The sequence below is a fragment of the Podarcis tiliguerta genome (genome assembly GCF_965153285.1).
Source record: "Podarcis tiliguerta genome assembly, chromosome: 3".
Classification (NCBI taxonomy): domain Eukaryota; kingdom Metazoa; phylum Chordata; class Lepidosauria; order Squamata; family Lacertidae; genus Podarcis; species Podarcis tiliguerta.
The window spans coordinates 33,278,493-33,305,482 of record NC_139536.1 but is presented as its reverse complement, the minus strand read 5'-3'; the positions used below and the strand labels follow the sequence as shown (position 1 = coordinate 33,305,482).

At 44.1% G+C, this 26,990-nt stretch overlaps 1 protein-coding gene across 8 annotated transcripts in view; it reads left to right on the top strand.

Moving 5' to 3' along the window:
* The window catches only part of TOGARAM2 (TOG array regulator of axonemal microtubules 2), a 71,975-nt gene that overhangs the window by 2,058 nt on the left and 42,927 nt on the right, over positions 1 to 26,990 (top strand). Inside the window, exons 1-6 of one of the 8 annotated variants that reach the window (XM_083434422.1) lie at positions 13,267 to 13,300; positions 14,634 to 14,755; positions 15,292 to 15,386; positions 18,271 to 18,408; positions 24,338 to 24,474; positions 26,315 to 26,449. In XM_083434422.1, the coding sequence (XP_083290548.1) occupies positions 24,447 to 24,474; positions 26,315 to 26,449 (163 nt within the window). In that variant the 5' untranslated portion in view covers positions 13,267 to 13,300; positions 14,634 to 14,755; positions 15,292 to 15,386; positions 18,271 to 18,408; positions 24,338 to 24,446. Of the gene's footprint in view, positions 1 to 3,238; positions 3,437 to 4,230; positions 4,256 to 13,266; positions 13,301 to 14,575; positions 14,756 to 15,291; positions 15,387 to 18,270; positions 18,409 to 19,873; positions 19,926 to 24,337; positions 24,475 to 26,314; positions 26,450 to 26,990 lie in introns of those variants that run through there. The other 7 variants (XM_083434421.1, XM_083434420.1, XM_083434418.1 and 4 more) reach the window with 7 other exon arrangements.

Genomic DNA, 26,990 nt, shown 5'->3' with positions numbered 1-26,990 from the left:
AGGATTGGTCATGAACAGTAGCTCTATGAAGGGAATAGGTGGCAGTGGAAGACAGGAGTGCCTGGCGTGCTCTGGTCCATGGGGTCACGAAGAGTCAGACACGACTAAACAATAACAACAACACCACCACTCGGCACCCTTAACAAACAGTGCAGATGAGGCCTTAATAGAGTTAAGTTCCCCTTCCGCAATGCCCACTCAACCATCTCTGTATGGTGGAACATTTATTGGGTTTTCATTTCCTGATAATCGGCTAGTTCCCAAATATACACCATCATTGTTCTCAAGCCATAGACATTTTCACAGTCACCTGACACTTATTTGAACAATCAGGATGTACTTGATGAATTGAGCTATTTGTGTCCCTAATAGCAGGAAAGCTTGGCAGAATGGACAGGAAATAAACCTGCTTTTCATCTCCTGAGCGGTTTTGCCATTTACACGTACAGCTCTCCCCACTGTGTTTCCTCTGTAAATGGCCCCTCATGGTTGCTCCCACCCCCACCCCCTCTATAGAAACCTATGCTCCTTTGTTTCCATTTTCCATCTCTTGTCATCTTCTGTGAACAGGTTCGGTCTTTCCACCCATTGTGGAAACCCAGAAAATGAAAACCTGAATACGGCTAACACGTCTGTCACTTTAAGCAACGCAAACTCTTCTCACACAGGAAATGAATTTACAATAAAGCCGAATGAAAATGGCAGCCCAGAATTCTTCCTCTTATTTGGGGGGCAGAAAAAGGAGGGTTTTTGTGTTTCATTTTGCCAAATATTATCCAGAGGGAGGAGAATTTCTTCAGCAGTTTCTTGGAGATGGGGATTAACATGAACACTGGCAGCAGAAACAACACAGCTTGTTGCTTTTTTCCCCCTTAGAGAGTTTTCCATTTTTTTTTGTGGTGGGCTCTTTTGTTTTGGTTTTATTGCTGCTACTCTTTTTATTGTCTGTGGTGGCGGCTGAAACTGTGGCATTCTCCCCAATGCCCTGGAATTAGTGTCATTATGAGGTATTGTGGGTAAAAAATGGCAGCAGCCAAACAAAGAAGGAGAAGGAGACTATTCTGCAAAATGGCTCTCATTACTAGACAGGGGTGAGCTGAATAAAATTATCTGATTCCCACCCCCTGAAAAAAACCCTCTCCTGAAGAATATAGGCTCGGCCCTACTTTTAAAGTATGATGCGTGACTCACTGTGCCTGTTCCACTGACTTATGAGTATTTGAAGGAGCTTAAAGTGTCAGAATAGTTCTTCATGAGCAAAAGAAGAAAAAGCACTTCTGTATAGGAAGGAGAAGAAAAATGATATGGGTTCTAGAAAAACCTTGTAATCTCCCAACCACATTGTAATTTAAACTCTGTGTGCTGCCCGTGTGTAAATTTCTACACAGAATGCTTTGCTTGTAGATAGTTACTTGGTTTTCCAGGCCAGCCCTTGGCATTTTGCTGCCTGAGGAAAAGATGGTGCCCTCACATTCCACATACAAAATCTGACCAGGTGGGCAGTTGACTCCGCTTTAGTGCTGATGATGGGAAAACACCCTCCACTGTACCTGAGGGCAGCAAATGAGGGTAGGAGATGCAGAACAGACTAGCTTGGGGGGCTCAGGGGGAATGGGGGCAGTGTTAGCACGCTATTGATACCTCCAGCATCTGCTACCTGAGACAGCTGCCTCACTCTGCCTAATGGTAGGGCCAGCCCTGGTGCTGTGTGAAGCATCCCTAGAAAGAGGTTTGTAGTCCTTCTTTCCTTTCCAATTAGTCCTTGAATAGTCTCTGCCCTGACATCTAATGTTTTACAGCTCTGGGAATGTAATGATTTGTGGAGACCTCCCTGTCTAATTCCTGGTTATATACTGTTGGGCCTGTCATTACTCGAGGTGTATTACTGATTGCCGCTGCAGCTGGAATGTATATCTACCCACGTCTGTGTTTGGGGTGTTTATCTGATCTTGGAGCTGCTCCTGCTATTACTTGTCAGCATTGTTTATGAAGCCTGGTGGAATTAAATGTTATTGATTACAAGGCCAGGAGTAACTGCGAGATCAGCAAGTGGAAATTTAGGTAGAGATTTGTCAAAGGATGGGACTGCAGCAGCTAAAACTTTTAATTGGCTGTGCCAGGAATCTTTCCCACTAAGGCCAGCCATCATGTGTTCCATTTTTGTGTGCAAGAATAATGGCCGAGCATCGGGATTGTTTTCTCTGCCCCACCCCCCACCCCAAAAATGCTTTGAGTGTCAATCTTTTGTATGATTCAAATGGGCAAATCTGTCGATTTTGGTTTCTTTTCCCCCCATTAATGAGTGCAGTTATTCACATTTCCACCTCAGTTTGCATTTGATTATAAGTGTGTGTGTGTGTTCCACATGAATATTCATCAACATTTTTGTATGAATTTCTCCCAGTGTACATGCTCACATTCAATTTTGTCTAATATAAAGCAATCTCCCCTAAAATAGTGCATCTGTGTATGTTATTTTCATTAATATATGCATTTTTATGGTTACTTTACTGCACTATGTGCATTTTTTTTAACCCATTACTTGGGAGGAGAACTACATTGCAAAATTCAGAGATGTGTACAGTACATAGAATTGTACAGTTGGAAGGGTCCCTTCCACGATTATTAAAACAAGAACTGATGGAAAAAGAATTTCCTCCCGAATCAGATTGCTTTCCCCTCCCCTTCAGTGTGTGCTGTGTCTTGCTTCTTCTTTTTATAACGTGGATGTGCATTTACTCTAGCTGTCCGAGGGTTGTGCAGGACAGTGGCCCCTACAGGAAGGAAAGCAGACCCCAATTTCCTATCACAATGTCTCATCAAAACTGCTGTTCCATGTGCAGTTGATAATGTTTCTTTTTACTTTCCATCAATACTGGCCAGTATTGGTTAAAAAGCACTTCAGAAGGTGAGGAGGAAATTAAGAATGCTAGGAAGGAATTCATTTTCAGTGGTACAGAGGCACTAACATGGTTTTCCCATGGAAAAGGGGGGGGTAGCTTCTGCTTGTTGGTTTTATGGGCATCAGTGATTTGCCTTTTGACTGAAAATTCTTTAACACTCAGGAACTGGTGCTGACTTTCTTTCTCCTTTTTAAAGCTAGCATGTTGGCAGGTCGCCTGGTCTCCCCTGACACCCAGGTCCCACAGATCTGTTTGCATCCCATGTGCCAAATGCCTAAAAAAAGGAGCCAATCAAATCACGCCTGTCTTAATGCATTAATGAATCTCCTTATGTGCTGCTTGTAGGCTTAATTCCTTAGCAAGTGGTAATGGTGCTTTTGTATCTAGCAAAACAAATCCAAGGAAGGTCCAGAGGGGCAGGGGCAAATGATGTTTTGGGGAGTGCAGAACCCCAACATTAGACCTGCCTCACTGTGGAAATTCTGAAGCAATTCCTACAAGTGTTAATTCGGGGCATCTAGTTGAGAATGGAGGTAGGTTGCTTTTCTTTCTGTCGTTGTTGCAGCAAATGTTCCCTTTGCTTTGTGGTTTCTGCCATTTGCCAAGTAGCTTTCAGCTGATTTGGGGGAAGCAGAGCTGAATAGGATTTATTTACTGCTCTAAAGTGAGCTGTTTCTTAGGGGACTCTTTAAGTGTTGTAAAAGCTAGTAGCCTGCTAGGCAGAGTGCACTCAAAATGCACAGCAATGCATTGCTACGATCTGTTCTGCAATGGCACTGAAAAAGTGCGGAGGCAGTAAATTTAAGCATCTCAGAGTTAAAAGGATCACTTTCTTTGTGCCAAGTATAGGAAAGTGGGCAGTTGAGGTTAGTGAGAAGCCAATCACAGTTCAGATAAAAAGTTGCTCTAGTCAAGAACGTCTCTCTCTCTCTATGTCTGCCTTCCCTATCCTGGAGTATGTCTCTTTCTTGTGCTTCTCAGTTTGAACCAAATTTACCAAAGGAGTCATGAATAAAGACACTTTTAAATACTGCAGTCAATTAAAAAAAAAAACCCAGATGGCAGCAGGCTGGAAGACTAAAACAACAATAAAGTAACAATTAAACCAACCAGTGTGCTGAGTTCTCATCATATTGCTGTTTGCCACTGAAGGTCTTGGCATCTAAAACTGAAGTTAAGAAGGCACCAGGTGAACCTCTCTGTGAAGGCAATTCCGGAAGCTGAGGTCCACCACCACTGGAAAGTCCATCTCCCTGGCTGCTACCCACTCGCCTCATTTCTGAAGGCGGAAGCAGCTGGAGAAGAACACCTCACCACAAACTGAAATTGTGGACAGGATTGGATGGGAGAAGGTTGCCCTTCAGATCAGTTTATGAAATTTAGAAGTAGAATTCAATTAAGTGTGGTTACACTGATCAGAGATGCCCCCCCCCTTTATTTTTTAAACACACACAGTTTTATATTAATGGGCCAGATTTAAGACAACTCTGCTGATCTCTGAGGTCGGGCATTCTGGCCTATCTCCTTGTTCCTTGGCATTTAAACTGTGCTAATCTTATTTTTTTCATTCCACACATAGCAGAGTTATTTTGCCATTGAATATATTACCGGTTATGTGAGCAGACTGTTTGCTCTCCAGGTCCTGACCTGGCCATACATTGCTTGTGATTATGTCTTTTAGTGTTCCTGGTCTTGAATACTGTTCTCTTTTTGTAGCGCAGGGCACCCATTCCTTCTGCATATGAATGATGCCAATTAGTATATTAACCTTTTGCTTTATGCTGACTTGCTTGCTTTTGTATGGGAGAGGGGACTATTGAGGGGGTTTCTCAGTCTTTGGGTCATGACCTTAATGACACGAACTATTTTCTTTGCTAGTGCTGTTGATTTGGGTCATGACAAGCCCAGCAGAGTTTATATACAGGCCTTTGACTCCAAATGAGTCTGAATAGTCTTGATGCTTTCCCCTTTAAAATACATTGAAGCTGCCGTATATTTTTAAATGGAATGCTCTGTCACAAGAGACCAGGGCCCTGCGGGATCTGACATCTTTCTGCAGGGTCTGCAAGATGAAGCTGTTCCGCCAGGCCTTTGGCCGGGGTCCAGTCTGACCCACTTCCTTCTTTCCTCTTTCTATGGGACCCTGTATGTAAGTGGTCTCTTGGCTCCTTCTATTGGCCCACATGGGACCAGCACAGGTGGCCAGGCCTGGTGAACGTTTAATATTCCTTACGGTTGTGATTCGTGGGTTCCCACCTAATTTTATTTTTATTTTAAATGTGATTTTGAACTGTATTTTAATCAATGGTTTGATTTTGTGTTTTTAATGTATTATATATTTGGCGTTAGCCGCCCTGAGCCCGGTCTTGGCCGGGGAGGGCAGGGTATAAATTAAATAAAATTATTATTATTATTATTGAAAAGCTCTGTGTGAATTTTGCAAGGATGTGCCCTTTATCACACATATACCATACACACATAGATTTTTAGGAAGAGATTTTGGTGGAGATCTCTTGCTGTAGGAAATGAATGGATGCTTAGGGGCCTGTCTAATTCCAAGTTGAACCATTGATCCATCTCAGTATTGCTTATACTGGCTTTTAGCTGGTCTCCAGTGTTTCAGGCATGAGTCTTCCCTAGCCCTACCTGGAGATGCAAGCAATTGAACCTGGATCCTTCTGTTGACCTACAACCCTTCCCGTGCCAGTTTATATTATAGTGGAGCTAATGAGGACCTCTCATTCCAGAGGGGCTTACAACAATTTCAGTAAAATTATCAGGAAGTACACAGTGTAATCATTAGACACCTTCCCCCACCCCCTTGCTGTATTGGACCATAGGGAGCCATATATCTGGTTTTTGAAACATAATATTTTGTTCTAGCTTTAGTAATATTTCTTTTTCTGAGTTTCTATGTAGTGGTAAATAATAAAATAATTTAATATTTTACGGATAAGTCCATATAGCCATAGGAATAGTTCATGAATATTATAGAATGGTAGAAGGGCTAGGCACTGAATGCCCAGGGCTCAACCTGTTCGCTCTGAGCCTTAAGACTCTCCTGCTTAGTGAGGCGTTAATCTCTGATCCTAAGCCATAGGAAGTGAAAGCTCTGTAGGAAGTTGGCTGCTGAGTCCAAGAGGAGAGTTGCACCTCTTCTCCTCCTTTATGGATTAGCATTGACTACAGCAGCAGCCAGTCTTTTCTGTCTAATTATCCTTGAGGAGGCTGAGGCTCAGGTCCTTCTTTCCTTCTGTACTGTTCTGAGGTTCTGGCCCTGCATGCGGATTGGATAGAAAAATTCTAGCCCATAATTCTAGTCTTCCCCCAATACCTTAACTTAAGAGAAGACAAGTTTCTTTTTCAATTTACTTTTCGGTCTTACTAAGAAAAAATCACCGGCATCCCTTGATTTTTCTCAGGATATAACGAAAAAGCATTAAGTGCTGCTCATGTTCCTCTTGCAATCAGGCAGCAGCATCTACTCAGAGTGATATGAAGGAGCCTGCCAAAGGCCATCAAAAGTGTGTTTTATTTTGTTAAAGCAGTTTGTCTTTCTAATGTTTCGCAAAGCTTTGTAGCCCTAGAGCTGCTCAACTACTTCAGGGTGGATTGTTGCTGAACGAAACTTGGGTCCAGTATAATGAAGGACTGCTACTGCCTTGAAGAATTAAAATATCAAAGCTTCCCTAATATTAATTCTGCTGAGGAATACATCATGGGGCTTGATGCCTCTGTATTTTGCAAAATCCACAACCTCCAACCCTGACTTCCTCTCACTAGCCACATTATGGTCCCACGTAGCATTCATAAGAGAGCCACTAAAACAGGTAAGAGAGTTGGGCCTGCTTCTGGCTCCTATAATTCAAGCACGGCCAACTTGACTTTCTCTCCCGCATATTGTTCCTATTCAAAACATTTCTACTGACTTTAAGATATTCATCTGAAGCATTGCTTTCTGACCTTCCAGTGAAAGCTGTTAAATTGGCAGGGCCAGGCTTTTGTGGTAGCGGCTGCAAACCTTTGGAACTCATTTCCTAGGCATGGTTTCATCGCTGCTAGCTTTAGGGAAACTCTTAATTCAATCTACATTTGGTTAATTTTTAACATGCTGTGCTTTTAAAAAAGTTTATTGATGCTGCTCATAAATTGATGGGATTGATGGGGGTAGGTTGTTGTTGTTTATTGTGTTGTGTTTTAACTTTTTGTAAATTGCCTTGGGACTGCAGTGTGCCCTGAAACATGGGTTAGAAATCTTTTAAATCTTTTTCCTTCCTTTTTTGCTGTAAGACACCAGTTTGCCCTGATTATAGCTTCTTAAAGAACAGAGAAGGAGAGTAACATTTAAGGAAGTGGAACATGTAATGATAGAGGCATCTTATTATTATTTCTATCCCTCTATCATCTCTGAACACAGATTTTTCAGGGTTCTGGAATACAGTACAATGCAAACCTGTGGGATGTGTGTGCTGCATGCCATGGGCGTGGAATGGAGTGGCCTCTCCTGTATAGCTCCTTCAGCTCTCTCTGCAATCTCTCTGCAAAAAATAAAATAAAAAATACACATACTACCACTGTTATGTTGTGGGCGAACATAGCAGACGACACAGCGATTTCTCCAAAGCAGCTCTTTATTTGTAAGGTGGACAGAACTGAACAGCAAACAGCTCAGCTGGCCTGCTTTTATAGTCAGCCGGCTGTCGACAATGTAGCAACAACAACCCAGGGTTTCCCGCCTAAAATAACTGACGTGGACCTGAGTGAAAACTACATACACAATACTCCTGGTGGCCAGGGCGAGAACTTCAGTACATAACAACCACCATGCCAAGTAAAAGCTGATTGTAATGCATGTACAATGTATAATCTTCCTTTTCTCCTGCCTACAACTATATCCCCTAGTTAAAGTTTGGAACTCTTGGGACTATTACAGTTACAAATAATATCCTTCAAGTGTATATCACTTGCAGACGTCAAGCCTAAATTCAAGACAAGAGCATGTCTCTTGCCTTAAATTTGTTATTAGTGGAGGAAAGCCATTTCATGTTTCAATGTAATAAAGTGCTATATAAATGACTGTTTTAGGCCAAATCCTTGCAGCCACTCTAAAAAATTCATGTGGGAGTCCATTTTTAAAAATGTTTTATTCACAGTCCCATCTTAACCCTGTTTAGAGCCCATTAAGAGCTTATGTTTTCTTGCCCTCATCTTTTCCTCAGCCGAAGCAGCTTCACCTGGAACTCTGGGGCAAAGTCAAAGTATACTGTTAAGCCACAAGAAGCCTAGCGGGGCTATCTTCAGATCACATGGTTCTCATGCACGTAAGCAGTTCATAAAGGTATAGCTGGAGGAGGATGCATGGGTTTATTTTACAAGCCTCCAAGTACAGCATTCCAGGAATTAGCTCCTACCACTGAGTTTCCCATACTGCATTTCTGCTGTTTAGTTTTCGGTCAATGCTCCACATGGAATAAGGCACGACAAGCACATTCTGTCGCTAGCCTCATGTCTAAAAGCCACCTATACCAGGCTTCTTCAACCTCGGCCCTCCAGATGTTTAGAGACTACATTTCCCAACATCCATGACCACTGGTCCTGCTAGCTAGGGATCATGGGAGTTGTAGGCCAAAAACATCTGGAGGGCCGAGGTTGAGGAAGCCTCACTATACATTAAAAATTCTCATTAACCTCCTCTTTTGTCTCTATGGCTCAGGTATTTGTTGTAGCTCAGGAGGCTTTCAAACGATGAATTGACTTTAGCTATTTGCCTTAATTCCTGTGCTGCTACGACCATGTCTATTTACACTCCAGAGGGGGGTCTCTTTAATACTCAGGATGCGCTTCCCCCCAGAGCCAATTATTTGTCTCCTGGAGTATCTCCCTCTACCACTTTATAAATTCTTGATTAAGAATCAATGCCTCCTTCTTGGGAGAATGCACGATTATTGCTAGAGTTGCCTAACAAGTGGAAGAACAAATCTTCTGGAAGAATCAGCACGTATTCTGCAAAAGGAGGTCTTGCCACATTCGCTTATTAGTGAGCTGGAATTATCAGCATTAATTGAATGAAGGTCTTGTTCACTTGGACATCCATGAATGACATCTGCGCCAGCAGCTGCTAACACCAGTTCATGGTGGTTCTTAAGAAGAGCTTGCTGGATCAGGCCATTGGCCCATCTAGTCCAGCATCCTGTTCCCACAGTGGCCAACCAGATGCTTGTGAGAAACCCACAAGCAGGACCTCAGCACAAAAGTACTCTCCTGTTATTTCCAGGAGCTGGTATACAGAAGCATTACCATCTCTGACTACAGAGGCAGAGCATAGTCATCATGGCCAGTAGCCACTGAGAGCCCTCTCCTCCATGAATTTGTCTAATCTTCTTTTAAAGTCATCCAAGTTAGTGGCCAGCATTGCCTCCTGCCATGCCTTGCAACCAAAGAAAGAAAGAGAGCCAATGGCTTTGATTTCACTGAACGTTGTAATTAACATTTAGGTCACAAAGCTTAAACAAACTCCATTTGGGATTAATTTAGGCCACATCCACACCATACATTTAAAGAAATATTATACAGTGGTACCTCGGGTACTTAATTCATTCTGGAGGTCTGTTCTTAACCTGAAACTGTTCTTAACTTGAGGTACCACTTTAGCTAATGGGGCCTCCAGCTGCCGCCATGCCGCCACCACGCCATTTCTGTTCTCATCCTGAAGCAAAGTTCGTAACCCGAGGTACTATTTCTGGGTTAGCAGAGTCTGTAACCTGAAGCGTATGTAACCCGAGGTACCACTGTTCCATTTTGACCATCCCAAACATCCTAGGAACTCTTAAGTGTGCTGAGAACTGTTAAGAGACCTTTATTGCTATCACAGAGCAACAATTTTGGAGTTCATTGGGTTCATTGTTTATTGAAGCACTCTTGGTATTGTAGCTCTGTGCAGGGATGAGTGGCCTCCTTAACAGCTCTCAGCACCATTAGCAGACTACAATTCCCAGGATGTTTTGGGGGAGCTATAAGTGTTAAAGTGGCATCATAGTGCTTTTAAATGTAAGGGGGAGTTGTGGCCTCAAAATAAGAAGCAGAAGCAGAATTGGAACGGATTAACCAATCTGGCGCTATCTCTCATGGTTTATACATGGACTGTGGCTACTTCTCCCACAGCAAAAATAATATGCAATATTGATGCTTTGATTCTCCAGGACATACCAATTATATTTGGATTTCATGTTCTATCCATGCTTTACACTCCAGATGTCAGAATGTAGTGTTTGCAGGTGCTCTGTGCCCGTGGGCAGATAGTATATATATATATATATATATATATGCAGGTTTTGGTGTCCTCGGGTGTCTTCCCGTGTAAAAGTTGGGGTGTCTAGGCGACGTTTCGACGAGGTCTCACTCGTCATCTTCAGGCTGGTGCTTTCGGCTTCTTGTTACTGGAACAGAGCAGGATCTTAGTGTTTGAGTTCCTATAAATACTGTTGAGGAGGTGTGGTGTATAGCCTCCAATGTTCTGGGCAGAGAGGAGGTTCCCAGGCTAGTGTGCCTTTTCTTCTTTTGTTCCTTAATTACTTGAGGGATATCTTGAGTGATTTCTTGAGTGATTTCCTGAATCCCACTTAGGTGGGTCATTAGGTGTGGATTAGTTGCTAAAGCCTTCGTGTCTTGAACTCTTGAACTTTGTGAAGAGTTTTTCTGAGAAGATGGCTGTACTGCACTTGGTTGTGCTCTGGCTTGGCTTCGTGTATAGGGGCGAGCTGTGGTTTTGTGGCCTGTGCCAGCCAGATCTGTGTAGGGATTGCAGGGGGGTGCAGCATCCGGAGGTGCCACCCTGGTTTGGCTACTGGATGGTGTCTGTAATTTATCTGTGGAGAGGGTCTGGGTTTGGGTCTGGTGTGGTTGATTGGTGATGGCGTTCTGTGTGCCTCTGGATCTGGTGTCAGATTTTGTGGGGAGGGCTAATTTCCAGATGTCTGGCAAGCGGGATGTGTCGTCACGCTTGTTCATGTTGTGAGGGTGTTTCTCTATCTCGATGGCTTCCATGATTATTCTCTTGTGGTGATGTTCCATGTTAAAGAGCAATTTGGAATCTGCAAAATTAATTTCGTGTCCTGTTTCTTTCATGTGTTGGAAAAGAGAGGAAGTTTTTTCTTCTTTTTTGACGGCATTCTTGTGTTCTGCGATACGTGCATTTATTCGTCTGTTTGTTTGTCCAATGTACGTGGCTGGGCAGACTTTGCAGGGTATTTCATAGACCCCTTGGTTTTCCAACTGAATTTTATCCTTGGGGTTTCTGAGGATATTGGCTATTTTTTGGTTGGTGCAAAAGGCTGTTTTGATATTGTGTTTATGGAGGATTTTGCTAATTTTATCTGTAGTGCCCTTGATATAAGGAAGGAGGGCTATGCCATTGTTTTCTTCTGTGTCTTGGTTTTTGGGGGGTGTTTCTTTTTGGATTAGCTTCGTAACCCTGTTTTGCTGGTATCCATTGGCAATTAACACATTTGAGAGATTCTGTAACTCAGTTGTCAAGTGGTCTTCGTCAGCCAGGCGTTTGGTTCTGGAGATGAGAGTCTTGGCTACGGAGTTTATTTGTGCAGGGTGGTGGTGTGATTGTGCATGTAAGTAGCGGTTGGTGTGTGTTTTTTTCCGGTAGATAGTGTGTCCTAGGGAGCCATCAGGTTTTTTGTAGATTAGGACGTCAAGGAAGGGAAGTTGGTTGTTGGCTTCTATTTCCATAGTGAATTGTATTTTGGGGTGTAGGCTGTTGAGATGTGTGAGGAAGCTATCCAGTTTTTCCTTCCCGTGTGGCCAAATTACAAAGGTATCGTCAACATATCTGAGCCAAAGTTTGGGTTTGTGTTCTGACTTGTCTAAAGCATTGGTTTCAAAGTGTTCCATGTACAGGTTAGCGATGACCGGTGAGAGGGGTGATCCCATAGGTGCTCCTTCTATCTGTTTGTATCTTTGTCCATTGTGGATGAAGTACGTGTTGGTTAGGCAGTGGTTGGTCAGGTCCAAGATGTATTCGGGGGGGGGGGGGGGAATAATCATGGAAGAGAATAATCATGGAAGCCATCGAGATAGAGAAACACCCTCACAACATGAACAAGCGTGACGACACATCCCGCTTGCCAGACATCTGGAAATTAGCCCTCCCCACAAAATCTGACACCAGATCCAGAGGCACACAGAACGCCATCACCAATCAACCACACCAGACCCAAACCCAGACCCTCTCCACAGATAAATTACAGACACCATCCAGTAGCCAAACCAGGGTGGCACCTCCGGATGCTGCACCCCCCTGCAATCCCTACACAGATCTGGCTGGCACAGGCCACAAAACCACAGCTCGCCCCTATACACGAAGCCAAGCCAGAGCACAACCAAGTGCAGTACAGCCATCTTCTCAGAAAAACTCTTCACAAAGTTCAAGAGTTCAAGACACGAAGGCTTTAGCAACTAATCCACACCTAATGACCCACCTAAGTGGGATTCAGGAAATCACTCAAGAAATCACTCAAGATATCCCTCAAGTAATTAAGGAACAAAAGAAGAAAAGGCACACTAGCCTGGGAACCTCCTCTCTGCCCAGAACATTGGAGGCTATACACCACACCTCCTCAACAGTATTTATAGGAACTCAAACACTAAGATCCTGCTCTGTTCCAGTAACAAGAAGCCGAAAGCACCAGCCTGAAGATGACGAGTGAGACCTCGTCGAAACGTCGCCTAGACACCCCAACTTTTACACGGGAAGACACCCGAGGACACCAAAACCTGCATTCCTGTACCCGTGAAAATCTACGAAAGCAAATATATATATATATATATATATATATATATAACCAAGCCCTGAAACTTCATAATACTGTAGGACAATTCTGCTTGTGGGGGGGAGGAAGGGGGAGGGGGAAGGAAATGAAAAACAGCAGCATGGGGAGTTTTTGCAAATGAGTGACTATCATGTAATCATCTTTCCTAGAATCTTGCTTCTATCAATAGTTTATTTCATTTCTCTTTAGCACTGTAGGCTACTTTAGAAGTCAGCATGCTCTTGCAGCTAGGACTGCAGAGTTTGCCTTCCGTGTCTCTGCAGGACCCTGTTCAGATTTTTGGTGGTGAATTATTAATCCCTTTCTGTTGCTCTAGGTCGGGTAGTAAGTGGCAGTTCTGTATGAAAAGTGGCCCTCTTTGTTGGGCTCTAATTAATGCTTATGTAATCTCCCTCTCCCTCTCCCCCATCTCTCTTGTGTGTGTGTGCACGTCCTTCCTGGGTGCAGTTTGAATGGTGCAATCCTGTGCAGTGAGATTCCTTTTTTGCAGTGCACAAACTGGAAATTAAATAAACACAGGAATGGTTTCAAAGTGTGAGGAAAAAAGAAAGTAGACTGGTAAGTCAGTTATGGTAGCTTCTGGATGACCTGTTTGTTGAGCATTCACCCTGATTTGTCTGCACAAAGTTTGCAGGAAGGCTAGATGTGCGGGCTATTTATTGGCCATCGGTTCTGATTTATTTGGAGGATGTGTATACGTTGTTGTTGTTGTTTAGTCGTTCAGTCGTGTCCGACTCTTCGTGACCCTATGGACCAGAGCACGCCAGGCACTTCTGTTTTCCACTGCCACCCGCAGTTTGGTCAGATTCATGTTTGTAGCTTCGAGAACACTGTCTAACCATCTCGTCCTCTGTCGTCCCCTTCTCCTTGTGCCCTCCATCTTTCCCAACATCAGGGTCTTTTCCAGTGAATCTTCTCTTCTCATGAGGTGGCCAAGTACATTGCATTAAACGAATGTTATTCCATCCTACACTTTCCAGTGCATTACCCTGTCACTTTACTTTTCACTTTACTTTTACCCTGTACAGTGTTTTTTTTGTTGGCCGGGGGCAGGTTTATTGCACAAGAAATGTGATTCTATCCCACCCCAAAATAGTGGCAGTCTGGGATCAAAATATGTTTGCTGGAGAAGAAGTAGAACAGTTATGGATTCACCTGAAAAGAAGTGCAAGCAAGGCCTTTTTTTTCTTCAGCTGGAGCTCACTGGAGCTCAGTTCTGGCACCTCTCAGGTGGGCACCACTGCCATTCTAAGACAAGGGAAAAGTTCACGATGAGCTCTAGCACCTCCTTCTCTAGAAAAATAGCACTGAGTGTAAGCATCCTCATTGATCACTGGTGGTGCCTACCTCACAAGGTTGTTTTGAGGATATATGGCATAAGAGTTGCAAGGCAATTTGAACCCTCAACTGTATTATTCCTTCATGAAGGAAAACCCAATTTAGGGAAGGGTGTAACATGGATATTATATCCTGCTATCAACAGAAGTTTGTTTTCTCCTCTCATTCATAAATAGAGCTTTCAAAACATGTGTGTGCGTGTGTGGGGATGTTTGCTGTTTTGTGAATGCTTATCGGATCTGGTTACAGGTGTGTAGAATCCCAGAATATCCAACCCTTTTCCATTGTTGTTTGAAACCTGTGGCTTCCTAATTGTCTGGTTGCAGTCAAGGTCACTCAGCCAAACAGCCAGGGAGGCGCCTACCAGGAAAATCTCTTCCTCACTCCTGCATCTTAATACTTCTTTGAAGAAGTTGTTGCTATGCAGCCTTGTTTGTTCACGGTATGTGACACTGTTTGCCTGCTCTGTATGTATAACTTGTTAAGTGTGAGTCAAGGGTTGGCCTGAGACAGAGATCCCGGCAGCTTTCCAAAACTGCCACCTGACCTACAGGTGAAGGCAAAATCGCTAAGGGGGAAGACCCTCACAGCCAAGTTCTGCGGCTGTTCCAAGAGATGGCAAATTTAAAAATGTGAGGATCTGGTTCCTGAAGTATAGAGGAGTTTGCAAAGCAGGTGAGTGACCAGAACTGCAGTCTCTTCTGGCTCCTCTCTGAGGACTAGGCTGTCCCTTAGAAGGCTGTTTACATTGACTGTGCAGGAAATACATGAGTCGGTCGCACAGTATTCTGCTAGGGAGTTTGTTATGTAACTGTCATGTCATTTGTTGTTCATCCTTGAATTAGAGAGGTATATTATGAGGAGAAAGGGGGGGGGGACTCCAGAGAAGGTTTCGTACCAGCTGAAGCCCCAGCAATTGTCAACCAACCCTTGGAGAACTGAGAACAGGCTGTTCAATGACCTTTGTCCAAAATATGACAAGGGTGTTCAAATGTGATGAGGAAATTGTGAGGGCAAGGAGCTACTTGACTGGTTCCCCTACCTTTAATTTTAAAAAATATATATCAAGGAGGAGTGAGGAGAAGAACCAGAGAACTACATTTACCTCAGAGAAAGTGAGGTAAAGTTGCAAGAAAACAACATCATTCATTCCTCAACCCTTCAGCAAAGCCACACAGAGTTGTATACATGGTCTCTGTTTATCTTCACAGCAACCCTGTGAAGTAGGTTAAGCAGAGAGGCAGACAAGAGAAAGAGAGTGTACTCTGTCAACCTACCACACTGTAGCCATTGTGCCTTTTTGGAGGTGAGTGACAAAAGGTGCCGCAAGTACTGTTGTATGATTGTAGGCATTTCTTGCACAATGTTGAGTGAGCTGCATGGAAGCTTAATTCTGCCATTAAGGATGAGCCTTTTTTGGACAGGCTTTGGAATTGTACAGTGTACAGTGTCAGGGAAAAAACAATCTAGTAGGGGCATTTTGGAGCTGTGGTCTAAACCACTAAGCCTCTTGGGCTTGCCGATCAGAAGGTCAGGGGTTCGAATCTCTGTGACGGGGTGAGCTCCAGTTGCTCTGTCCCAGCTTCTGCCAACCTAGCAGTTCAGAAACACACCAATGCCAGTAGATAAACAGGTACCGCTGCGGCGGGAAGGTAAACGGCATTTCCGTGTGCTCTGGTTTCCGTCATGCTGCACCAGAAGTGGTTTAGTCATGCTGGCCACATTTTGCGGACAAACGCCAGCTCCCTCGGCTTGAAAAGTGAGATGAGTGGCTCACCCCATAGTCGCCTTTGATGGGACTTAACCGTCCAGGGGTTCTTTACCTTTTACTTTTTGTGGTTATTTAGCATAACACACATGAACACACATGCGGAGTAATGGTGGTTCCATTTGTTGTGTTCTATGCATTTGTTTTCTGTGAATAGTGTGCTCTTGTGAACCCAATGGCCACTCACCGCTTTACCGGGGGGGGGGGGGCGGTTGCGGCCCCTCGCTCTCCGCCTCCTTCCCTGGCAGCCAGAATACACATGCAAAATTGAGGGACAGTCTTCCCACCAAAATGTTCTGCTGAGGTCCACCCTTTTCTAGGAGACATATGGCGGTGGCTGGAGTTATTTTACAGGGTGTATTTGGCGAGAGTGCCTGTGTTTGTGTCTCAGGTACTGCATACACCTCCCCACCCCCCGAGCAGAACCTAAAGCTGTCTCAGCTGAAATGGTCTGTCCTAGCTGTGCAGCGTCAGTGGAGCTGTCACTGTCTTAGTTAGATGAGCTGAGGGTGAGGTGGCAATCCTGGGCAGACTCTTTAAAAAGAGGACAGTCTTATCTTCACAGAAGAAGGAGTTTTGCACATGTCTGAACCCTTCTATTGGAAATGTGTGTCTCTAGAAAAGGGAATTCTACACATGCTTGGGAGCACTCAGTCCAAGGTACCAATATTCTTTTTAAAAAGTTGACAACCTCGGCTCTGGCGAGACACCCCCGACTTCAATTCTAGCATCCCAGAATCAGGCACATTAGCAAGATATGTTCAGTGACAATAATTCACTGAGAGTTAATAAGTAGACGATTCCACTTTTCAGCTCATGCTTCTTTGGGGTACCAGAAACAGGAAGCGCAGGTCTCTGTACACATTCAGCCCCAACTGAAGCCTTTATTTATTTGAATCTCCTTCAACTGAGTGAAAATAAAGCTTGGCCCTTGAACCCCTAACCAGTGGTACCTTGGGTTACAAACACTTCGGGTTACAGACTCCGCTAACCCGGAAGCAGTACCTCAGGTGGAGAACTTTACCTGAGGATGAGAACACAAATCGCATGCCGGCAGCGCGGCAGCAGCAGGAGGCCCCATTAGCTAAAGTGGTACCTCAGGTTAAGAACACTTTCAGGTTAAGAATGGATCTCAGGAACGAATTAAGTTCATAACCAGAGGTACCACTATAGTAATTGCTCAACAGTTCCTGTTAAATGGTTCAGAAATTTCCCAAAATGGGTACCCATGACTACTCAAGCAGTAACCGTGGAGCCGTCAAAGAGCAATGGCTTTTTGATGGCCGTTTAATTAAAAGTGTAATTTTAAGTACTTTATAGGGAAAGGGGAAAGCAAATTCTGAATTTGAAGCTTAAAAATAAATAAATCTGGATGTTTACTCAGTATGCCTCATGCTACTGATTGAGAAAAGGTTTTTCAAAGACTTCCTAGCTGTTCATGTAAATCTGTTTTATTGACAGGAACAGCCTTCATTATGCTGTTTTGGAAGCAAGCTGAAATATTTCCTGTTTCAGCGGGCCTATCGAGACACAGAAGAATAGAATCATTGTAGCATTGTAGGGACTCTAAGGGTCATCTAGTCCAACCCCCTGCAGTGCAGGAATCTTTCGCCTAATGTGGGTCTGTAACTTCCTGTTGAAGCAACAACTGCTTTTTATACCACAAATGCTCTGGCTTACTTTTGTCCCACTTTTGTCCTACATCACTCTTCCTGACAGCAATAATATAGCAACCTTGAGGGAGCATTGCAGAACAAGCATTGCATGCAGGGGGGGGGGTTGGACTAGATGACCCTCAGGGTACCTTCCAACTCTACAATTATATGATTCAATGAGCAAACTAAAGCAGAATGAATCTTATGAACTAAAACAGAATAAATTTGCCACTAATGCACTATTGATGTATCAAGAACGTGCTGCAGAATACACTTGCAGGAAAACACCAGGAGGGGTCTTCTGTTTCCTCTTTGTTGAACGTTAGGACTGTAAGCTTTCCTAGGCAAGCACCAATCTTGTACTTAGTAATGAATTATGCACAGTGAGGGAACTATATCAATCAATAAAAATTAGTGACTGGAGTGGGGAGCAGGGAGAGAATTCTAAGGTGTCATTGAGTAGATGGATCTTGGTCACCTTTGTATGCAGATGGCAAATCCCAAGACTGTGCAAGAGCTAGTTTGCTGAAGTGTCAGTACAGTCTCAAGAAGCAGAGCTCTGCGAAAGCACAACTGGTGGGAACAACGAATGCTCGACACCGGCTCCTCCTGGCTTTTGAGAATTCCTGAGAATGTTTTCAGCGATGCCATCCTCCTGTCATTGACAAGCAGTTTCAGGGACTCTCAGCTCCTCTAAGGGATATGAGGCGGGCACTCCCTTAGCTCATTATTAGAGATGTTTGCTGGTTACTCTCTTCCCTCTCTAGAGAGGAATCCTTTTCTTGCTGTTACTTCGGGAGATGCTGTCTCATCTCTGACTCAGCAAGAGGAAACTTGCCGGGGTATGTGGAGAAGCTTCTTGGTGCTTGCAAAGACGGTTTTGCCCTGAAAGTGTCAACAGGCAGGTAAGGATCTCATCCATCTTGCAGATAGCGTCAGGTGTGGTGCGAAAGAGTCGAAGTGACCCAAGAGTTGCAGTCTCCTATTTGGTGGCATGTGGAGCTATAGAATTATCTGAGTCATTTAGCATTGCCAGCTTTGGCTTCCATGCCTTGTAGCATATGTTTGTTTGCAGACAGTAGCATCTCATAAGGCTTTAATCTGCTCAAGAAATTGGAATGACTCTGGAGGGTTTCTGGTTAGCTGTGGTTACCCTATAGTAATTTCTTCCGGCCTTATGATCTGTTTGGACTAAATCTCCCTTCAGTTCCTGACACCCAGCAGTCAGATAAGGATCTGAAGAGGCGGAGGCAGGTGAATCTTTGGTGAAGTTCCAAAATGGGTGGATAATGTGGGGACAAGATACATATCCCCAAGGACCAGTTGCTCAAGTTCAGGAACCATGACTGAAGCAGCAGTTAAATCGAGGCAGCCAAGTCCCCTGGTCCAACTGGGTTGATGAATGGTCATAGTAGCCCCTGATGAGCTGCAGGGAGCAAGGCATTGGACCCTGCCCCCGGAGTCCCCAGCTCATGGGGTGCCTTAGCAATGACATAGTGGAGGCCACCATTCATTTACTCTGCAATAGCATGTCCTGCACGGGCTGCTAAAATATAAGAATGTTAAAAAGAATGCCCAATCTCACAATGGATCTGATTGTAAGTCTTTCAAAAGAGCTGTAACTGGAGAACATTCAGCCGTGTGTACTATCCAGATAATACGTATCCAGAGTATACTAGTTATGAGGGCAGGAAGGATGGAAGAGAATCTGCTGCTCTCTGATGCTACACACATTAACATCTTTGTGAGAGCATCTTCCAAGTCTGGGATGGGGAACCTGTGATGCTCTGGATGTTTTGGGGACCACAGCTCCCACAATCCAAGACCATTTGCCATGCTGGCTGGCTAATGGGAGCTAAAGTCCAACAACATGCAAGAGGGCCGTGGATTCCCCACTTCTGCTCCAAGTATTTCCAAGCAAAATAAGGATAGCGATTGGCTAGGTACCACAAAAAAAGAGAAACCGTATTGGGTAAACAGGGCAGATAGAACCAAGCACACTGGTTTTTATATCTAAACTTATTCACACATGCAAATCATCACTGGATGTTGCAGCTATAGTATCACAGAACTGTAGAGTTGGAAAGGGATCCTGAGGGTCACCTGGTCCAATCTAGTGCTAAGAAGAAATCCTGCCCACAGCAGTCCCTGGGAGGGCTCACACCACCAGCCTTCTGGTTAACAGCCAGATACACTGAACCATTGTGCCACTCAAGTGATGAACATGCCTGTATGAATCAACCCTCTTTCTGTTGAAGAACTGAAGAATTCTCACAGATTTGTTTTTGAATCCAGCAGCAACAGTACCTGCAGAGTGATTATCTGGAAACTATATCATTTCTGTTTTTAGCAACTTCTGCATAAGATCTAGAATTCATTGAAGTCAACAAGAAGTATTTTTGTTGACTTCGATGCCCACTAGGTCAGTCCCCCAGGAAGCACAAATGAAAAGAAACCTTCTGTTCTCTCCTCTTTGTTTTCCTTAAATTGTTCTGCAACTTTTTGCAGTCAATCAGCCAACCTTTCAGAAATTAGTGTATCTTGGCCACAACTGTAGTGGAGACTGTAACAATATGTACTCTGAAAACACTGGGCACAATGCTTGAATAATTTGTTGTGTCCGAGTCTTGGCACTCATTATTGGTGTTTAATTGCTCCTGAAGTTTGGATTCAGAATTAATCTTTCCTGCTCTCACTCTCGTTCCTACTCATGCTTCTGCTTGTGATCAAAGAGGCTGGTTACTTTGCGATGAATCTGATTTATGCAACCTTTTGACAAATTACTGCGGCCTCCATCCCGTTTGAAGAACCTTTTGGTAACAGAAGTGGCATATAAAGAGATGGCAACAACAGCAAGTTAGGGTTAGCATTGAGGGGAGCCCCAGAACTTTGACTACTGTGGAGATGGCATTTATTTGCAGAAGTACAATTTCCCCCTAGAGTGGCTGGGGAAACCCTGTCAGACAGGCAGGGTATAAATAAATAATAATAATAATAATAATAATAATAATAATAATAATAATAATAATTAAAAACATATAACAAATGCACACACTCACCCAGTGAGAACTGAGCATGCTCAGTAGTCATGCAAAGAAGAGTAACCATTGAAAACAAAAAATGAAGCACATGGACGAGAAGTCGAGGGAGGGATTGGCTGGCTGGAAGCTTGAACAGGAACATTCTTTTTAGGAGGGAGGAGACACTCATTCCCTGATTCTGTTGCAAGTTCTGCTTTATTATCTATCTCCAGTTTGAAGGGTGCTTTCAGATGGGTGTTCATTGCTGCATCAGTGCTCTGCATGCATGCAAGGTTTCTTTTTGCTGTGTCCACACAATGTTCACATCAAAATGTTAGTCCATATGCTCCCATTAGAAATCTGTTGGTTTTTATTTACTTTGCTGTTTTGAGATAATCACCAAATGGGGGCTGTTCTGGCATCAGCGTGAACCTTTTTTTCAGGAAGAGAAGAGAATGGAGCCAGGCACACTGTCCTTATTCCTGATCTTCCTGATCTCACTTGAAGACTGGAGCTTGTGCACGTACAATAAATATGCAGGCAGGGCTTTATCCACACAGCCAGGAAGCCTGCTCTTCCCACTGTTATCTGCATACAGATATCTATGCATATGTTCTATTGAGCAGAATCTTTTCCAGCGTTCAAATAGCCATGGGGGGGGGGGAGGTTGGGAGCAGGGACAGCGGATGGGATTGGGGATGTCAAATACTGTATATTTATAAACAGCACATAGGGCACAAAGGAATGCGTATGGAGAGGGCTGGAACCCAATGGCTCCTACCTTGGCAGCCATACATTCAAGGGTCCTGCATACAAGTTTCTGTGTGTATGGTATGTATAAATAGGAACCAAATAATGTATGTGCATGTAGGCTCCTTGCAGACATGACCTTCTGAGTATGTGGAGATCAAGGCTGCCTGGAAAGGGCTTCTTTGTTAGTATTTTTATAGCTGTTTTCATTGTGAGCTGAACACAGCCTTTCTGGAAGAAGTGGCAGGATATAAATTTTAAAAACAAATGGTTATAAGAAAGACTGAGTTCTCCCCCTCCTAGCAGCCTTATGCAAGGCTAGCGTGCCTCTTTGCTGCATCAGGGCAGATAAGCCAATGAAAGCCAGAACCTCTACGGTGACTTTAGAGCTGATTATCCATCAAGGAAGAGGTCAAGAGAGGAGAAGAGATTGTTAAGAATGAAAGGGGGGGTGCCATCCACAGCTTCAACTCACTTAGCTAGTTCATAAAGATGCCCTTTATCTCATCCAGTCACAAGTTTTATCATACTGGAGAAAGAAAGGAATTCCTATGATTTTGCATGATAGAAACCCACAGCTATAAGAATACAAAGGGAGCGCAAGAGCTTGCATATATATATATGTGTGTGTGTGTGTGTGTGTGTGTGTGTGTAATGTTGTTTGGCACACTTACTGCCAAATGGTTTTCCTACACTGCATGCTCTCCTTGCTAAGATGGGATTTTTGTTCAGCATGAAAAATCCAAATTGTCTCCGCTCTTGAAACTTTCCTGCACCTCCATGTGATTAAATTTAGGAATTCATGTAGCAGAGCACAATACCGAGGAGAAACAAATGTAAATATATTGCTGCACGGGGAAGATGCCTGAGAAATGGTTGGCAGGCTGCAGGCGTGATAAATGGATCAATAAATTAATAAATGGTCAACTCATCTAAATTTACAGTTAATTGGCTAGTATTTTATCCTTGCACATTTATTTTGTGTTGAGGCGTATACAGAGGTATTCTCAATATTTCATTTTTATTGGAAGAATGAATAAATACTTCTGGCTCTTCCATCCTAGGCTCACGCTCTCATGTCTTATGGCTTAACCAAGCATGAGGCATCCAATTTCTCCCCCTCACAAATCAATCGCTCTGGGTCCTCACCACTGTTGGTTTATTATGGGGATGACTCTTCCCTCACTCAGATCCTGTCTGTGGAATTGTCAAAGGTGTTTATCATCATAATCGTGCTTGCCTGTCAGTGAAATTAATGTGAATTTTACCATAAGCTGCAATATCTGCAGACCTAGGTTAGGTGTTTACTGTAGGATAGCCAGGCTTTGCTCTCTTGAGCTACATGGTGTCGTCATCACCAGATGCTTGTTCTGTGCTTTCCTCAGAGTTCTTCCATCTCTCTGTTCAGATCACGGAAGATCTGAGTGGTGGGGGTTTTTTTTGCCTTGCCTTGCCTTGCTTTGTTTTGCTAAGAGTGCAACAGTAGCACCATCTTCTCGGGTGACAATTGTGTTTCTACTACTCTTAGGACTTGCTTAAAGAGATTTTATTTTAACATATTTAGTGCAGGAATGAGAAATATGTAGGTCTCCAGATGTTGTGGTACTAGAACTTCTGTCCTCCCCAACCATTGGCCATGATGGGTGGTTCTGATGGGAGTTCATAGAATCAAAGAATTGTGGAGTTGGAAGGGACAACAAGGGCCATCTGGTCCAACCCCCTGCAATGCAGGAATATTTTGCCCAATAAAGAGCTCAAGTCCATGACCCTGAGATTAAGAATCTCATGTTCTACCAACTGAGATATAATAGTGGCCCAGCAGCACCTAGAGCTCTACAGGTTCCCAATCCCTGTTGTGTGTTGAAAGGCTTATTCACAACATCTCGAAACTTTGGGACACCTTCAGTATGACCTTTTCCAGTGACACCATTTTAGACACTTATTTTTTTAAATGATTTTTTAATTTGTGTGCCTGTGTTGCCTTTTACAATTTTTGTACTTTAGTCCTTAACTAATAACTGTACATTTTTTTGGCCTCTTCATAAGGAAATGATCCATGCATCTGCTTACATCAGGCATTCCTGCCATTGTATTGCAAGTCTCCAATGTGCAAGCAGCTGCTTGTTAGAGGATGTGGCTTGGACAGGGGTCACTCCTCATAGGAAGCCATGGATTACTATTGACATCTTGGCGTGCCTTTGTAGCAACACCAGTACTCGTGGTGTTATGTTTGCTTTTCTTCCTCTTACATGGAGATTATCTCTGTGTAGGGAATTGTTAATGTAAGTCCATTCACCCTCCTTTGTGGGCAGGTGGCTTTGTGAGTGGGCCCTGGGCCTCCCTGGAAAACTGTCCTATTGCCGGCCAGATCGTATTTCCACCGCAAATCGAGCCAAAGGCAGCGGGAGGTAGTAGGTATTCCCCAGGGCCAACCAACCAATTGCGGCCCTTGGTGCCGCGCCCAGGATTTTCCCCACTTGGCTAATTGGCACCGCCATTTGGGTTCTCGCCTACCTCATAGCAATCATCACAACTTTGTGAGGCAGTTAGGCATTGGGTAAGCCTAGTCTTGTTTGGAGAGGAGGTTGTAGCCTCTGCCTACCCCTCCATGGGTAAGGGTATCCTGTTAAAAGGATCCGGAAGGAGTGGTTCCTGTCCAACACCTAGACAGGGGCTAGGGCCATACCACTCCTCCAAAGGGAACCACTTGGGGGATGCCCCAATTTGACGGAGGTCACAGGGCATCCCCCCACCAGCTTCACACTTAGCAACACTCCCTGTGGATGGGCAGAAGTGACATGCACTGTTGCTTACCACAATGCCTATGGCCAAACCTCACATCTGTAACCAATAAAGTTGTGGCCTTATTTGATCCCAAACCAATATCCTGTGTGGTGTCTACTTATTTACACTTTAGGCTACAGGGTGGTCCCTGGGCCTCAAGACACAAGAAGCAGCCCTTAGCCTATAGCTGAGAGTTCAGGAGTTCCATTAGCTGATAAAGTGTAAGAATGTAGAGAATGCATCACCTGGGTTGCTTTGTCTTTGTTGTTGTTTTGTGCAGACCTTTGGATGTTCTGGGAGAGAAACAACAGCAGCTGTGGAACCAGTAACAAGAAAGCCAACCAGTAGCCTCTTAGTTGTAGAAGTATCCTGGGCCCTTCCTCACACACATGGCAACACATGATGAGTTCACAGCAGGTAAAGATCTTTCTTTCTATCTTTCCGTATTTGAAACTTTCTGCTAGGTTATCACATATAATGTATCTGGAGAATGCTCTTGCTTAAGATTTGTGTCTGACTTCATCAATGTGCCAGAATATACCATGAAAATCTCTCCACAAAATACTTTTACTGGTTACAATACACCAGGAATGGGTAATCTGATGTTGGCCTACAATCCCCATCATCCATGACTGAGGCTGATTAGAGTTAAGCAGCATCTACAGGGCACCACAAGTAAGGACATAAGAATGCTGCAGTTTCCGTCCTGACGTGTTCATTACAGTCAGCGCTCTTTCTGTTACACTGTACTTTCCACCAAATATTGTGCTACTGTTTAAAATAGGTGATATAGTTTTTGTGTCACTTACTTAGCATGCAATCTTTTCAGTGTAAAGCAAATGCCAAATGTAAAGGAAATGCCAAAAACAACAACAACAAAAACCCCTGCCAGGAGGAACACACAATCTCAAGATGGTTAGCTTCCATGCAAATTTGGAGGAGCAGAAGGCCACTCACACAATGGGACTTTCTCAATTCCTTCCCAGCTCATGTTGACCTAGAGTCTGAGTGTGTGCTGAACCACTCACAGGGATATAAAATATGCAGTTCAAGCAAAGCAAAAATAAAAATGTATTTATCCAAAACCCCTGCCCAAATCAGCCATGTGAAACTAACCCTGAGTATGGAATAGCAGTTTCTTTAGCAAACTCTGGGCATATCCAGACTTGTGCTTGTCCCATGTCTAGAAAGCATGAGTCTCAGTGGTTTTTTGCTTGTCCTGTGCTTTCTAGGCATGGGTCCAAGTGGTTCTGCCCTTGCCATGCTGCTTTCCCTTTAGCGATAAATTGGAGCAAATGTTGATGTTTGCTCTGATTCGGCAGTAAAGATGGGGTTTCCTTGGGTGAAAGTTGTGGGGCAAGGGCAAGAGTGGATGAGCCCTCTTTTGTTTATCTACTCTGTACTTGGGTGTATTGTCCAACAAGGACATAAGATAGTATCAGGAGATGGATCTACTATGAAACTGATGAAGCTTAAGCTTCAGGGACCCTGAGAAGCGACTTTAGTCCGCATTGCTCAAATTATTTGGGTCTAGTAGACCAAATTTGAGTCACACAACTCAAATTAATTAATTTTTTGTTGTATATATTTCAACAATTCCAAAGTCTGAGAGTCAGTTCAAACTTCAGGGCCCCATAAACATAGGTCTGCCACTGGACAGAAACTGTTTTTTTGACACAGTTACAAACATATACATCTACTACTCTTTTGTTGTACACCTTCTTGCAGGGGGAGGATATTGCAAAATGTTGGCATCGTACTGCATGAAGGTGGGACCTTAGGGTTATATTCTGCTTTTTCAATGGCTGCAAGTGCTCCATTCCTGCTGGTCATGAGACATTTGTGCTGCCCATTCCTCCTGCTAACACAGTCTTCCAATGTGTCCCCTTCTGTACCTCTGCTGAAATTAGGCTTGAAATAAGCATTCTGTTGCAGCTAATTTAATAGGTTGATGTCTCTGTGTTTGTGTGGTGCCCTGTGCAAACGACAGTTTCTCCATTTTGCAAATGGGCCTTGAGGCCAAAAAGGTTGGTGACCTCTGCACTGCAGTCTGAACTTGAGTGAAACACATTCTTCTTAAAGCAGGAGCACTTCCAAGAGGGAAGAGTGTCTGTGCAAGCAACTTAGGAAACAACCACACATTTGCTGCTTCATAGACTTACTAATCCTTTGAATAGGCCTTTAGACATGGAAGATTAGCAAATGATTGCTCTGACCCTCCTTTTTCATTTCATTCGTGTTGTTTTTGTTTTTAAAGCCAAGCACCGAGCTCCTGTTGCGATATATTGCGGGAGCGTTCCCCAAGCAAAGCCTGGATGCAGGTCGCTGAGAGGAGGGAGCATCGATTCCAATTTGCAGCTCTGTGGGAACGGATGGACGACAGCAGATGATGGTTAGGATGGGGGAAGACTAGGTGGGATTTGTGACCTGGGGCCATTCCAGACATCCTCAACAGTGTGCATTCATGATAGTTTGTGTTCAGGATGGTATTGGGGCAGCTATATGCAACCTTGGGATGCAGGTGGCGCTGTGGGTAAAAGCCTCAGTGCCTAGGGCTTGCCGATCGAAAGGTCGGCGGTTCGAATCCCCGCGGCGGGGTGCGCTCCCGTCGCTCGATCCCAGCGCCTGCCAACCTAGCAGTTCGAAAGCACTCCCGGGTGCAAGTAGATAAATAGGGACCGCTTACTAGCGGGAAGGTAAACGGCGTTTCCGTGTGCGGCTCTGGCTCGCCAGAGCAGCGATGTCACGCTGGCCACGTGACCCGGAAGTGTCTCCGGACAGCGCTGGCCCCCGGCCTCTTGAGTGAGATGGGCGCACAACCCTAGAGTCTGTCAAGACTGGCCGGTACGGGCAGGGGTACCTTTACCTTTATATGCAACCTTTCTTTCAGCCCTGTTTGCCCCTGTAAGAGGGGACATGCGGGTGGTGCTGTG